This window comes from Sarcophilus harrisii, chromosome 6 (genome assembly GCF_902635505.1).
Source record: "Sarcophilus harrisii chromosome 6, mSarHar1.11, whole genome shotgun sequence".
NCBI lineage: Eukaryota > Metazoa > Chordata > Mammalia > Dasyuromorphia > Dasyuridae > Sarcophilus > Sarcophilus harrisii.
This window is the reverse complement of record NC_045431.1, coordinates 233,125,427-233,141,923: the sequence shown is the minus strand read 5'-3', so window position 1 is coordinate 233,141,923 and position 16,497 is coordinate 233,125,427. Positions and strand designations below refer to the sequence as shown.

General features: G+C 35.7%; 1 protein-coding gene across 7 annotated transcripts in view; it reads left to right on the top strand.

The window, feature by feature from the left end:
• CELF1 (CUGBP Elav-like family member 1) overlaps positions 1 to 16,497 on the top strand; it is a 98,666-nt gene that overhangs the window by 48,353 nt on the left and 33,816 nt on the right. For 2 of the 7 annotated variants that reach the window (XM_031944225.1, XM_031944224.1), the window contains exon 1: positions 3,696 to 3,735. The exons of 1 other annotated variant lie outside the window; for it this stretch is intronic. Coding sequence is in view for 4 of the 6 variants with exons in the window: in XM_031944232.1 (XP_031800092.1) it covers positions 9,918 to 9,988 (71 nt within the window). In the remaining 2 variants the exon portion in view is untranslated. Of the gene's footprint in view, positions 1 to 3,695; positions 3,736 to 7,147; positions 9,989 to 16,497 lie in introns of those variants that run through there. 4 more of the 7 variants (XM_031944232.1, XM_023506362.2, XM_031944233.1 and 1 more) reach the window with 4 other exon arrangements.

Sequence of the window (16,497 nt, the reverse complement as noted above, 5' to 3'; positions counted from 1 at the left end):
TGCTTTGTGACCTGTTTCTAGAGGTAGTGCTTATCTTCCTGAGATAGTGATAACTGGCTCACAGTTGCAGATTGGAAATGGTAGGAAGTAGGAGTCTACACAAATCTTTCCCTTTCTTTTCTCTGGGGCTAAGAACAACACATTCACTAATAAAAAAACAGATTTGTTCATAAGAATAAACTAGTCCAAGGATAGTTTAGTAGGATATTTCAGGAACTTCAGTATACCCTACTAGGAAATAATAGATTATTGTTTCATCCTAGAGGAAAGTCATAAATACTACTGAGCCTCTTGGATCCCTAGGATTTGGCCTTTTCCATCCAGTGCTGGCTGTCAATTCTAATGGTGATGATCACTTTTATTTTTTCAATAGCTTTTTATTTTTCCAAATGCATGCAAAAATAGTTTTCAACATTCACCTTTTCCAAAACCTTGTGTCCCAAATTTGTCTCCCTCCCACAGACAGTAAGCCATCCAGTTTAGGTTAAACAAGAATTTGGAAATTCTTCTAAACGTATTTCCATATTTGTCATATTGCACAAGAAAAATCAGATCAAAAGGCGAAAGATAAAAATGAGAAAAAATGAACAACAAAAAAGTGAAAACACTATACTTTGATCCATATTTAGTCTTCATAGTTCTCTTTCTGGATGCAGGTGGCTCTTTCCTTCACAAATCTCTTGGAATTGCCTTGAAGGTGATTTCTTATAAAGCCTTCAACATTATAAAATTATAGGAGTTGAGTAGAAATAAGTAATTTTCTCACTCTTTGTTATGTTCAGTGAGGATCTTTTACAGTTGCCTGTTCAGCTATCCAACATAGGAAGGTATGACCTTTCTTGTGATGGACCTCAACATTTATTCTATCTTCTTTGCCTTTGTGGATTATCAACTTTGTGGACTGTATTTCATTTCAATGTCATTTTTTCTCCCTTTATCCTTTGATTTGTTCAACTTAAACTGATTTAATATTGACCAAAGGTTAATTAGTTAAATGTTCTGTTACAAATATACATGTATACACATTATAGAGCTAGATTTGGAAAGATTATTTACCATTCTGAACTATCTAGGTCATTGGGAATTCTCCCGTTGTATTTTAGATGTATTGTCACAAAAATCTTCTGCCAAAAAAGAGAAAGCCTATTATTAGCAGTTTAGCTACTTTGGTTAGATTTTAGATCTCTGGTCCAGATCTAAAAGGTTTTACTTTGGAGGAGGGGTGGGGTGGAAGAGGAAGACAATTGAGGTTAAGTGATTTGCTTCATCTAGTAAGTGCCTGAGGCTAGATTTGAACACCAGGCATCTTGACTCTAGGGCCAGTGCTCTTACCTATTTTGCCACCTACCTGTCTCTAGATTTGTATTACTCTTACAGTGTTGCAGATATTTGTACTGCTATTAATTAAATGTTTTACTTTGCCTTTTTTTCCTACTTTTTTCAGAAAGACTTGATTGATCAGGTTATATATGAATGAAGATCGGCATAGTAAACCCTGGACATTCCCTCTCCATTGCTTGGCTTAAGAATACCATGGCAAGTGAGAATAGTTTTATGAGTTCAATTCCTTTGTAGGCCAGTTAACGTTTTTCTTTTACAGCCAGTATTTTAATAATGGCAGTTTAATGTTATTTTTTTTTTAATGATGTGCTGCAATTATTTACAAAGATGTGACTGATACTATTGCATCATTCTTTTATTTATTTAAAGTTTTATGGCTTTCTTTTATTTAAATATCACAATATGACCAAGAATTAATGCCTTCTAGGCTCTCCTTTTATCTTCATAAGAAAGAAAAGCAACTAAACATATTTTAGGAATGCAATTACCAAACCTTGCAGCATGTATGTATATTCTATGCTCTTCTAAGGAAGGGTGGGAGTTACATTTCTAATTTCTTGGGACAGGGAAAGGGGGAGGTTGGTTTTAATAGCATTTCAGTTCCTTTCATTTCTATTATTGTAATCATTGTGCACATAATTTTCCTGGCTCTTTTCCTGTCGGTTCTTTAAAAACTTCCCATGTTTCTCTGAATTAATATTAGTCACTTATAATTGAAATATAAAAAGCATGGATATTATTTGTTCAGGCATTCCCCAATCAGTGGTGTCTACTTTGTTTACCTGTGCTACTACAAAAAATACTAAAGCATTTAAGCTAAATATAAAATATATTTGATAAATAACCATAAAAATAATCATTAACATTTATTGATTACTGTGTGCTAAGCATTAAACCCTTTACAATGTTTATCTCAGTTCATCCTCAAAACAACCCTGGGAATTAGATATTGTTATCCTCGTTTTATGGATGAGGAAGCTGAGACAAGCACAGATTAAGGAACTTAGTCACACAGCTAGTAAGTGTCTGAAGCTAGATTTGAACTCATCTTTCTTATTGCAAACCCAGGATGGTTTCAGAAAAGAAAGACTAACATGAACTGATACTAAGTGAAATAAGTAGAACCAAGAAAACATTATACACAGCAACAAGATTATGTGATGATCAACCATGGATGAACATGACTCTTTTCAACAATGGGGTGTTTCAAGGAAATTCCAATAGATTTGGGGTGGAAAGAGCCATCTGTAACTAGTGAGATGACTATGGAGTCTGAAGGTGGATCACAGCATAGTATTTTCTCCTTTTGTTGTTTGCTTCCTTGTTTGTTTTCTTGTGGTTTTTTTCCCCTTTTGATCTCATTTTTCTTGTGCAGCATAATAGATGTAGAAATATGTTTAGAAGTATTGTACATATTTAACTTAGGTTGGATTAAATGCTGTCTAGGGACTATCTTTGCATGTATTTTTAAAAATAAAAATGTATTATTTTTTAAATGAATCACAAAAAAAAGAAAGTAACTCTTGTCTTCATATCTATCCATATTGTCAAAAGTCTGTTCCCTTATTACTCCAATGAATGTCTTTTTAAAAGTTTTTTATACTTTCTATAGTAGAAATTATTGTGCCTTTGTTGCATAAAGCTGTTCTTTACTTTCACCAAAGTAGGCTGGGAATAGATAGCAACATCAGATATATTGCTGTCAATAGTTGATGTGAATACAAATTTGTGGGATTTCTAGATCCTTGGCCATAAGAGCTTTATTTTTAACATTACTGGACAGATTGGTTTTGTGGTTTCTCAGTTTGCTTTTTACCTTCTATTAACTTTTCCATCTTAAGATTTCTTTGGTTTCTGTGGTATACCACTAACTCCGGGGTCTCTGAAATTCATTTACTTAGGCAAGAACTCAATTTCTGTCTGGTAGGACTCAAGAAAGTTGCATTAGGATATTCCAAATAGTATCATTAGTAACACTATGTTTTTAATATTATTCTTAATTCTGAAAAGAGTTTTTCAGATTCCTACAAGTAGGTTTGTGAGCTAGCAGTTATATGATGGGGATTCAAAAAAAAAATGTGGATTCTTAATTTTTGACAGGCTAGATTTAGGCAATTTTCTTTAACTCCTTGCTTCCTTTTTATATTAATTCATTGATTTATTTATAACTGTACTTTGATCTGTCAGGTAGTAGTATATATTCCCAGGAGAGTGAAAGGATTCATTTTTCTTATGTTTTGCCATGATGGTGAAAGGGCTTTCCTTCAGAAAGAAATAATATTTGTGAAACTTGGGTTGTGATGTCAAAGGAGGAAATGGAAAGTTTACTCACTGTTATTTTCTTTGTTTTCTAGAGTGAAGACAAATCCAGAAAAGACAGGTGTGAAACCATAGGTAAGGTCCTACTTGAGGTTTTCCTATTGAATAATCCCCAGTTTGTATATTACATAGGAAAGCTGACTTCAGAAAGGCTAAGATTTCCTCCTTTTTTATCTTAAGAACATTTTCTTTTATGTCTAATATTATTTGGAAGCATTTTCTTGACTGGTTTTCTTTTTCTTTGAGGTGAAACTATACACTGCCTGGCATATAGGAAGTGCTACATTAATGATTATTCCCTTGTTCTTCCCTTTCCTTTTCCCAAAAGATCTTTAAGCAGAGGACAGTGGGACCCTTTGCTAGGTATATTGTGGAAAGTATTTTTGTTCAGCTTAAATTGGATGACCTCTCCAGTTCCCTCTTCTGATTGTTAGCTGGATTCTGGATGGCCCCAGAGGGCACAACTAGGAGCAGTAGTGGCAGTGGAGAACTTAGTCTTGAGGTACAGAAAACCTCCTGATGATAAGAGCTGGAGATGTTCCCAGGGTTAGATTTGCTCCTTTTACAAGTCTTCAATCAAAAATATAGAAATACATTCCCCACATCATAGAGTGGAGATTTCATGTATGTTATGGATTAGACTCTCCGAGATCAGTTGGGGAAAAAAAATTAATGCATCTTTGTGATCTTTTTATTTCTGACTATATTTTTAGCTCTGTGAGCATCAAATAGATCCATTGATTCTCCAGCTTTCTTTATTATATTTTTGTCTTCTAAGACCTTCTTAGTTTCTTATAGTGTTATTCCTCAAATTTTTTTTCCTCTAATTTCTTACTTATACTTGTTTGAAAAATTGTCTTTTTGAATCTCTCTTCTCATTGGACCTATTTTTCCTTTTGGAAAAAATAAAAGATACCTCTTATTTGACCTCTAATTTTAGATTTGCTACTAATTTATTTGTTCCTTTGCTTCTCTGGGGCTTTTTTGTTTTGACTTTTGTTTTTATTTTTTCAGTTTTGACAGGCACCCTGTTAAGTTTTCTCCTAAGAAACTTCTTTTAAATTGGTTCACCTACAGCTTGCAGTTCTTCCCATTTCTTCATTATGTTCCTTTTTTCTAAGATTGAACAGCTGTGATAGATATCTCTGGTTTTCCCTCTTCTACTGAGATTTTTGAATTAATAGACTCAAACATTAGGGAGGCAGCTTGGGAGTGACTAGGAATCTAGACTCGGAAGTAGCAAAATCTGAATGTTGGTCTTGTCTGGAATTCATGCTGATGGTTTTACTGGACAAATCTCTCTTTGTGTTCCAGGTATTTCTAAGATCGAGTTGCAGAATAGTTACAGATTTGCATTGGTAGAGAGTTTCCTTACCAAGGATTCTTCTATCACAGAAAGCCCAGGGCAGGCTGGCTCTTCTTCTCTTTGTACCCCCCTCTCACAGTGTGTGCCAGAAAAAGTTTGCTTCAGCTTTCAGCATTTTATAAGTGAGGGGAATAGGTCTTTGTGTATGTTTACTTCTCTCCTGATACCACCAGCTAAAAGTACTGTCTGCCAGAATGGTTTTTTAAAGCTTAAATTCCCCCCTACTGCAGCAACTCTCCACTTAGTTTTCCAAGTGATCTGAAAACATAGTTCTCAGCAAGTCACAGTTCTTCCCTCCCTTCCTTTTCAGTAAATTCTAGTGGCTTCTTTTCTACTCCTAAAATAAAATATAAAATCCTCTGGCTTTCAAACCCCTTCAGAAACTGCCTATCCCTATCCTTCTTTCCTGTCTTCTTATGTTTTACTTTGTCATCGCATAAGATTTGTCTCTTTGCTGGTCTGTACACCCGATCACTCCCATCTTCCATGGAGATGCATTCTCATTGGCTGTGTACCCCAGGCTAGGAATTCTCTCTCTTGATCTCTAACTCTGGGACTCCTGGCTTCCTTCAGATTCTATTGGGAACAAGAAATCTCTTTGATTTTCCCTTATGCTTTGTATCTTCTCTTTAGTGATTGGCTCCAGTCTGTCCTGTTCATGGATCTCCTTTGTATATATCGGTGTATATCTTTCTTACTCCTTTGGTCTAATAGCTTCTGGAGAACAGGCCCTTGTTTTGGTCTTTCTTTGCATCCCTAACTGTTGTTAGTGCTGGTATCTGTCACGTTATAGATACGATTACTGCCTAAGCTAAATTCATAATCCTGTTCTCTTTCCATTATGTGATGCTGAATGTAATAGACAATATCTGTGTAGCTTGTTAAGTTCAAAGAGTATTTTATGCACATTATCTCCTAAATATATGTGGAAAAGGTGCTATTATTTCCCCCATTTTACAGATGGCTAACCTGGAGGGCCGTGATAGGTTCAGTAACCTATCCAGGTCATACAATCAATAAATGATTGAATGAAACAGGATTGACTTCCTAACTTCAAGTTCACCATTCCTTCTGTTTTCTTTCTTTCTTTTTTTTTTTTTTTAAATTATATTGTGAGAGATAGGTTTTTGGTAAACAGTGAAGTAGTTTGTATTTACTGTTACTGTTTATAACTGTTGGTTGTCCCTCTTCTGCTCTTTTATCTCTGTGAACTTTACATTGTAACAAACATTAAAATATAAAGAAAATAAATAGCAGAACCAAGCAAAGTGGGATATTAACAGTGTCTCAAAGGGTGTACATGGTTTCATATTCATTGTCTCTTATCTCTGCCATGAAAGAAGAGAAGTACATTTTCTCGTACTGTGGTATTTAATTTCTTTTTATTATCCTGTTTACATTACTATGGTCATTGTGGGCAGTTTACTTGGTTCTGCTTATTCTGTATTGGTACTTATGAACTTTATCATACTTTTGGAATTGTTCATATGTCTACGAACAGTTGTTGTTCTCTTATGTAATTATGCAGCAGCATTTCATTACATTCATGCAACACAATTTGTTAAAATCACTTGACTGGAATCCACTTTGTTTCAATTGTCTGCTGTTACAAAAGGTCTGCTGTGACTATTTTGACATAAATAAAAACCTATCTATCTTTGACTTTCTTACTTTCTGTATCTGTGATCTCTGACTTCTCTTCCTTCCCCCCCTCTTCCCTTTTAACCTACCTTTTTTCTTGTGTTCCCACTTGCTTTTTAAAATGGACATACCAATTTATAACCCCACCAACAGCTTTCAAGTGTGACTGTCCTCACAGAACCTCCTTGATATTGACTGTCCACATCTTCCAACATTTTTGACAAGTTGCTAGGTGGGAGGTTTGATTTCTATTTCTCTTTTTTGTGATGTTTTGGAGCAATCTTTCAGTAGTGGTTGATATTAGCAGTTTTTTGATTTTTTTTTTTTTTTTTTTTTTTTTTTTTTTTAAAGAGCTGTTTTTCATCTTTTCACCACTTCTCTCCTAGGGTGTATAGTGCCTTGGTCTCACATATTTCAAGTAATAGTCTTCTTTTTTTTTTTTTTTTTTCAAACATTTATCAAAGATAAGGTTATAGCAGGTCTTAGGCATGTTTTGCCGCTGTTCTTATTTCCTAAACATTTTCTCAAACACTGTTGTGTTCAGATATTTAAGATCCTAGCAGGTAGGTTTAAATTTTAAAAGCCATGTAGTATTTTTCTAGTAACAAGTGAATTTTAATAGCAGGATAAAAGTTGCCCACTGGATTTGATGATTTTAGAAAGCTTAGTATATATAGCTATTATAAAATTAAGCCAAAGGTCTTTTCCTCAACTTTGGCTGAAAGTTTAAACATATAACATTTGCCATGTTAACTTTCACAATGTATGTATGTAAGGGAAAGCTTTCTGATTCATTTAATAGTGTTTATTCCTGCATGCTTACTGCTGATCCTCAGTTATTTGACATCTGGATAATTGCTTTTTTCGCAGTAATTTCATGTTGAATTTACTAATAAGTGAACCAAACAATTCTGTATAGAAAAGGTCCAGTATTATTCTTTGTAGAAAGGAAATTAGGGCAAAGAGAAGTAATTTGATCAGTATTATACTCGAAGATAGGGTTTACTATCTGCTGTCTTCCAAACAGGATTATAAAATGTGCATGGGGGGAAAGAGTGCAATTAACTTGGCTTTATGGTTCTAACTTTCTCCTGATCCCTTATTGTTTAACCTTGATCATGATCCAAACTGCTGGTAGGATGTGGTATTTATGTTCTTTCTAAACAGTTAACAAATACATGAATTTGTGAGCCAGAAAGCTCTAGAAATGCCCCTCTTACCCAACAACAAAACCAACCCAACAAGTTGGAATTGTTACTATGTCTTTCAGTTTGCACTAGGAGGAACTGTAAAGAATTATCATACCTTCATGTGTCAATTCATGTTGCATTCTCAGGAGGTCAGCCTTATGCTTTTAAAGTAATCCCAAATCCTTAAAAGGTTTCCTATTTTCCTTTTTAAGACAGAACAAAAAGGCCTTTGACAGAAATCTGGAGTAAAACATGGTGTGTTTGATACAGCTGTGAGGTAGTGTAAGAAGTAATGTAATTCTGGCTATCGAGTATGATGCCAAGGGAAACTCCAGGTAAACATAGAAAGGAGCCTATAGAGTTCCACAATGCCCTCTTGGGCAGTATTGCTTTAAGTCACTGCTGAAATGGTGACGTCTTTGCTGCTTGGAGGACTATAGAACAGACATGGGACATCACATCTACCTGATTTAGACAGCCATCTCTGCTGGTAATCCATATTAGAATTTTTATATGTGGGTTCTACACATCTCAGTTTTATTTAACACCCCTGATTGAACCTATTTGACCTTGAGGCTTTCTGCCTTTTTTTCCCCTAAGTTACTGATATGTATATATGTAGAAGGTTTTTGGGTTGTTTTTAAATTAAGGCCAACCACATAATTGAATAGATGTTATTAAGAAACTTTTAAAAACAAAATCTAATATTCACTACGTGCCTCATAATTGTTCTGAACAAGGGATTTTGAAAACTGTCATTTACTGATAAAGCAGAGAGATAGTCATCCTCCTTTTCCCAATTGGGTCTCAGTCCCTCCTTTCAGAAGCATATAGTTGAATCATTTAGGTGGGAGGATCACAGATTCACAGGAAGGGAAGTTAGAGCCATCTGATCCAATCCTCTCCTTTTTCAAATGGAGAAACACTCAGATTGGGAAGTAGCGGGATCTACAGGTAGAAAGTAGCAGAGGCAGGATTCCAGCTAGGCTCTCAGGGCTCCGGATGCACCAGAATTTTACTGCTTCTGTGAGTTGGAGGAAGTGTTATGACTGATTGGGAACACTTTCCAATTTGAGAGGGTGGGGAGAGCAGGATGTTTGCTTTGGCCTTCTTATTTACTCGAGTCACTTGAATACTTAAAGGATTTAAAGGATCTGTGGTTTCATTAGTGTAGTTAGTAACTAATCTTAACCTTAAATAAGTAAATTAAGTTAGTAACTTAACCCTTAACCTTAGGTGAGTTAACTCCTCCTGAGTTGTTATGAACTGAAAAAATCTAATAGATTTGATGACTAGCCTTATGGTGCTAAGTCTTTCCAAAGAACCAACCAGTGTTCAGGAAACAATCCACTGTTGAACTGCTTGAAGGAGTCAATTAGGCAGTTCCTGAAAGACTTTCTTTTCTTTTTTTAAAGATCTTAGGGTCACCTCTGCACCATAATATGAGGGATTAGAATAGGACTTTTGTGGAGGATTACCATATATGGCAGTGCTCTATCACCATATATAGTAGTTAGCACTGTACCCATTGCTAACCAATTTAGATAGGGGCTGTGTTTGTAACTCAACTTAAAATAGCCAGAATTCTTCCTCTGTAAAATATTTGAAGATGTAACAAGTCATAATGATGAGATTATTAGTTCAGGTAATCCCATGCTTTGGGGGACTTTGGGAACTGATATTTAGGGGCAGTAGTTTGGGAAATGAGAAACAAGTTTGTATTTCTTCCACTCTGTCACCCATTGCTATCTTCATGGATCTGACACTGTTTATCTGACAGTGCACTTAGTACTGCTTTGCCAGGGAAAACCACACAAAACAAGCCTCCTGCATCAGCACTTTCATTGTGTGGAGAGCGGAGCCTCCTTTTACATGGTTACAGCCCCTTTTTAATCCATTACTCTCTTGCCCCTTTCCCATCCCAGCCTGTGTCTGTGTCATTTACTGCTGGTCTTCCTGAGCTTCTTCTGCTCTTTCCAGTTTGTTGTTGTTGTGAGACTCAGGAGTCTTTAGCTTTATATATTTATTGATCAGACAAGTATAGGAAGAAAAGTGAAGTGATGGCTGCATTTAAGTTGGATTTCCTTCCAGAAATGATGGTGGATCATTGCTCTTTGAATGCCAGTCCTGTGTAAGTATTTTTGTTTTGTGGTTTGATTGTTATTGTAAGCAGATAGAACGGATTGTTTTTTCCTTTTCTATTTGCCTAAACTGATCTCTTCTAGAATGTTAAAGAATTGGAATGAGGAAAGAGAAAAGATTAGCCCTTTCAAAATAGCTATTTTTGGACCCACAGATTGATTTTCTTTTTAGTACTACCTAGGCCCAAGTGGGTTTTTTTAAATAGTATGCTTCATAGAGCTCTAACCCTACCAGCTAAATGATTCTAGTTTCTGTAGACTTTCCCTATGACAATAAAGCATTTTTGAACTATAGCTCTGTCTTGTCCTGATTTGTACAATATTACATGGCACTTTGGAACTTAATGACTGTTTTTAAAGTACCTGTAAGAAACCTATTACAATGGGTGCTGGGAGATAGTTCGTGTTTAATGTAGGTCTGTACATTCCTCCTCAGGTTACATTAAAATTTAAAACTTTTACTTAAGGAGCCTGTGTCAGATGATGACCAGATAGTTGAAATCATAATGCTGAATGAAGCAAAATATACACAAGTAAATTTTGAGCAAGGAAAAAATATATCTTTTAACTGATAGTGCCAGAAGTGACAACAGGGTAAATACTTTAGAAGTAGAGAAAAAGTTTTAAATTGTCTACAAGGAAGAAAAATAGCCTTTATTAGTATTGTTTAAGTGACACATTTCTAGCACTCTCTCATTTGTCTTAGTGTTAATCACTGAGGCACATGTAGCCTGTCCAGAAAAACTTGGAATTTTCAACTACCAGATAGAAGGAACATTACTCAGACAATAGAAGATATTGAGCTCAGGTCTTATCATTCACACTAGTGGTCTGTAGTCAAAATAGTTGTGGCTTGTTATCAATATGAGAACCAAATCCTTTCTTTGGGAAAGGAAAACTTTCATGATAGTTTGGGGTACTTCTGAGAAGGAAGAACTTGTTTTCTTTTTCTCTTATTATTAAAACTTTATTTATAAAACATGTGCATGGATAATTTTTCAACATTGACCCTTGCACAAAACCTTACGTTCCAAATTCCTCCCTTTCTCCTCACCTCCACCCCGAGGTGGCAAGCAATCCAATATATATTGAAAATATGTGTTAAATCCAATATATGTGTATATATTTACCCAATTATTTTACTGCACAAAAAAAAAAGATGAAAAAGGGAAAAAATGAGAAAGAAAACAAAATGCAGGCAAACAACAACAAAGGGACTTGTTCTTTTGAAGCACATACTTGTCTGATGCTGTCTTTTCCATTCCTTAAAATAATTGTATTTTCTGTGTCTTCCCCCTAAAGTTCAGCAGTATACTGAAGGAAGGTCAGAGTAACTTTAACAAATGTAATCATTTACAAAGATTTACAAAATACTTTCTTTATTACCCTGCATAAAGAGGATGATGATCATGGGGATAGGCACCAGACTTCTGGTTTCTTTAGAATCAGACATTCCTCAAAGACTTCTAGTCTTGGAGAGTTCGTCATCGATTTGGACTGAGTCCTTCTACATTTGTGGGCAGTAACCTGTGAGAGATCTCGGCAGATCCCAGTGAGTTACTTATCTTGGTGTGTGTGTGTGTGTGTGTGTGTGTGTGTGTGTGTGTCTGTGTGTCTGTGTCTCAGTCAGAGATGAGACTTGGGGCCTATGACTTCATATGAAGTTCCAGTTTGCCATACTGTCTCTCATTCAGGTAATAAAAATAATGGACCTGAAGTGCTTTAGAGATATTATAGGATCTTTTTATACTGGAGCATGGACCCAGCTGGAGTTTTCTCTGGATAATGATCCCCTTCCCCGTCTACTATTGTTGTTCAGTGGAGCTCAACTCTTTTGTGATCCATTTGGCGTTGTCTTGACAGAGATACTGGATTGGTTTGCCATTTCCTTCTCCAGCTTATTTTATAATGAGAAAACTGGGGCAGACAGGATTAAGTGATTTACTCGGGGTCATACTATTAGGAAGAATCTTGATTTGAACTCGGCAACAGGATCTGACTATGCTGCCTCACCTAGCTACCCTTCCCCATTTATCTTTTTTCTAATTGACTTATTAGTGGTAAATGATTTTCTCTCTTTGCTGCTTCTCTTCTTGCCTTGATTTCTTGGGTTATGGGGAAGTATACTTTTTGTGACCTGTATAGTCAAGCAAAACAAAACATTCCATCTTTGGGGGTGTCCTAACCTTTTTCATTCTTCATCTTAACCCCTCTCTTATCAGGTGTGGTCCTCTGGAATTTTTGGATAATAATGGCATTGATGGTAGTTTTTAAGACTTTCAAAATTGTTTTTCTTTACTGTGTTGTTAAAAGTTTGTTCTGTTCACTTCGTTCTGCTTCAGCTTATACTAGTCTTCCCAGGGTTCTCTGAAATAATCCTTATAGTCCCCAAATAGTCCATTATGTTCTTATACCATCATTTATTTAGCCATTCTCTAATTGTTGAGCAGTCCTTAGTTTTTCTTTCATGACCAAACAAGTGATAGAGATGAAAAAGAACCACTTTATAAATGTTGTACAGAGGAATTCTTTTCAGCTTTCTTTGAGGGATAGACCTGGTAGTGGTATTGAGTTAAAGAGTGTGCAATAAGTGATTTGGGGAGCATAGTTTCAAATTGCTTTCCAAAATGGCTGAACCAATTGAGAACCTTACCAACCCATCAGATTTGTAGTCCTGTTTTCTTTCTTTCTTTTTCTTTTTTAAATAACTTTTTATTGACAGAACCCATGCCAGGGTAATTTTTTACAACATTATCCCTTGCACTCACTTCTGTTCTGATTTTTCCCTTCCCTCCCTCCACCCCCTCCCCTAGATGGCAAGCAGTCCTATACATGTTAAATAGGTTACAGTAGATCTTGGATACAATATATGTGTGCAGAACCGAACAGTTCTCTTGTTGCTCAGGGAGAATTGGATTTAGAAAGTATAAATAACATGGGAAGAAGAACAAAAATGCAAGCAGTTTACATTCATTTCCTAGTGTTTCTTTGGGTGTAGCTGCTTCTGTCCATCCTTGATCAATTGAAATTAAGTTAGATCTTGTCTTTGTCGAAGAAATCCACTTCCATCAGAATACATCCTCATACAATATCGTTGTTGAGGTATATAATGATCTCCTGGTTCTGCTCATTTCGCTCAGCATCAGTTCATGTAAGTCTCGCCAATCCTCTCTATTCATCCTGCTGGTCATTTCTTACAGAACAATAATATTCCATAACATTCATATACCACAATTTATTCAACCATTCTCCAATTGATGGGCATTCATTCATTTTCCAGCTTCTAGCCAGTGTAGTCCTGTTTTCTTATAGCCCTTCTCACACTTGTCACTTTTTATGTTTTTAATTGCCAATCCGATAGTATGAGTTGCTTAAATTACTTTCTAAATTAAGGCATTTCCCCCCATTTGATTGCTTATATTACTTTGAAAATTACTTTTTCATGTTCTTTGGGTGTTAATTGGTTAGAGAATGGTTTTTATTCTTAAATTTTTCATCAGTTCCTTTTAGATCTTGGAAATGCGGCATTTATTAGAGAACCTTGCTGCAGATTTTTTCCCCCCAGTTAACTGTTTCCCTTCTAATTTTAGCTGTATTTATTATGTTTATGTAGAATTAAAAAATTTAAGTTATCAAATATTTATTAAGTACTTTCTATGCCAGGCTCTGTGCTAAGTGCTAGGTACACAAGATGCAGAAAACAGAGCTTGCTTTCAAAGAGGTCACAACCTGATGGAGAGAATACAGCATATAAAACTGTGTGTGTGTGTGTGTGTGTGTGTGTGTGTGTGTAAATTTGAGGTTTTCTTTACTTTTATTAGGGCAAGAGCTTTTTTTCTTTCTTTTTACAACATTTCTTTTCCTTTGGTTATAATGCTTTTAGTTGAAATTTCTACATTAATAAAAACTTAGTCCTGCATATAATGCATCTGTCTTTTTCAAGGTCTGTGGTCTCATTTTCTTTTCCTAGACTTTTTGTGGTATAAAGGGGGCCAAGTGGAATTCCTTGTTTTAGTTAATACTGGAGGAAATAATGAGATCAAATATTATTAATTGATTTTTCATATCATGTAACTCCTTGATTACTTGGTTGCCCCTTGGGCAGTCTGAAACGTATAGACTTTTTCTCAGAATAATATTTTTATATGGGCAGCAAGGTAATACACTGGATAGAATGCCAGAACTGTGAATCTAGCCTCATACATGTACCAACTGTGTAACCCTGGGCAAGTAATTTAACCTCTGTTTGCCTCAGTTTTTTTATTTGTAAAATGGGGATAATAATAATAATACCTACATTGAAATGGGGTTGTGAGGATCAACTGAGATAATAATTGTAACATACTTAGCGCAATTCTTGGCACATAAGTGCTATATTATATAATAGGTATAGAATAGCTATCATTACTTGCTATTAAATGCATAAAATAAAATACATAGGTTTCTAAACAAAGCCAGTTACATTTAAATAGTTACTAAGATATTTTTAAAAAACAAATTCACTAGATTTGGGTTAAGAACTCTACCACAACATCATTTAGTCAGAAAGATCTTTCAAAGCTTCTTGTTGTACAAATGAGGAAACTGAGGCACTGGGTAGTTTCAGTTGATCCAAGGTCACACAATCCTCTGTTTCCAAATCAGCTGTTCTTTTATAAAAACATGTTTTTTTGTTTTTTTTTTTAACAGAACTGAGCATTAAACGGTTATTGAAATGGTAGATCTGGATCTGGTATAATTTGCTTTTTTTTTTAAATTATACCATGTATTCATTATGTACCTTTTGATGGTCTCCTTGTCTGTGATTTTTTTTCCTTATATTTTCTTAATAGAAATAGAGGTTTTTAAAAGAAGGTGCTTAAATTTTCCTTTATACATTTTTTCCCCTGGCCTGTCCCTTCTCTCCCATCTTACATAATAAATCTCTGGTCTGTCATATCTGTCAGTAAGTGGTAGCTTGCTTCATTAAATATTCTTCTGGATTTGAGGTTGGTCATTGAATTAATCAGGGTTCTTAGGTCTTTACCGAAAAAAAAACAAAACTGTCTTTTCATTGTTGCATAAATTGTTCTCTTGCTTCTCTTTACTTCATTTAACATTGGTTTATTCAGGTTTTCCCAGGTTTCTTTTTAGATTGAGACAACAAACATTTGTCATTTTGCTTATGATCTTTCAAACACTGTACTATGCCAAGAATGACAGATGAGTCTTTTTCTCAAGTATTCATGATATGGAGAAGGAAGACAACATAAAAACGACTGTCTCCTCACAAGATCTAGACAGGATAGATTGGAGATCCTCTCAGAGGACTGTCTCTAGTATTAAGGCTAGGATTTTTAGCTGAGACTGAGGTGAGAAGAGAGAGGAGGGAATTCTGGGATTGGGGGAAGGGGGAGGACACTTAGAGAAGATGCCCAGAGTTGAGAGCAAGAGCACCTTGTTTAGAGAAGAGTCCAGGGGCCAAAGTCACTGGATTGCAGAATATATTGAGAGGGAAGAAGTAGAAGATGATGGAAAGTGGGGGAGCAACTAGTCTAGGAAGAACTTGAAAAACCAAAGAAGAATTATGATTTGTTGTAGGTATACTGTTTATCCACAAAGAGGAGCTATAGTTTATAAAACACTTTTTTAATAGTGTAATTTAACAATGGCAATTCTCCCATTTCTAGAAGTGCTATAAACTTTATAGCATATTTTCTTGCTAATTTCATGTGTATTTTTCCTCTTTCTGTGGTACTGTGTATCTGGAAGTGTTCATTTTAGTTAATGTGGAGTTAAGTTGAGGCTTTAAAAAATAGACAAAGGAGTTCTTTAAAAGAGAAAGATAGTGGTGCTCTATCTTGGCCAGACCCCAAATAGAAGAACATCATGTTACCTTCTGGGTACCATGCTTTAGGAAAGACAATGATAAGCTGGAAAATATCTCTGAAATCATTCACAATGTGAAACCATTTAGGAGATGAGCCTTGAGATAATAATATATCATAGATCTGCCTAACGGACCTGGGGAGGCTTCCATGATGGCTGTCTTGGTTTGAACTGTGGTCCCTCTTGCCTCCCTGAACTGTTGTCTTATTGACTTGGCCCTCGGGGGTAGAGTGAGGAACCCCGCATAGGAAGTGACATAAAGACTTGCATGTAAAGGAAAAGAGGGCTTTCCTGTCTGGGAAAGTGAACAGTGGCCATAGGGTCAGGGATGTAGAGCCTGATCAGAAGCTACCTGGTCAGGTTAAACAGAGAGTAACAGTGAGGATTTGAGGGGAGGTTCTGGTCCCAGATCCAGTAAATACCCCTTCTACTGTACTTTCCTTTCAGAGAGCAAGCTGATTTCTTGCAAAAAGCAAAAAAAAAAAAAAAATCTTCATTATTGGGACCAGTTGGCTTCTGAACATCGTTTGACCTCTGCTTAGGTGGTCTCTAAGGCCAGTTCTAGGGTAATTTTGTGTTCTATAGAATCCTGTTCTAATAGAGCATTTTCATAGAAGCCATCTAAAGTGTT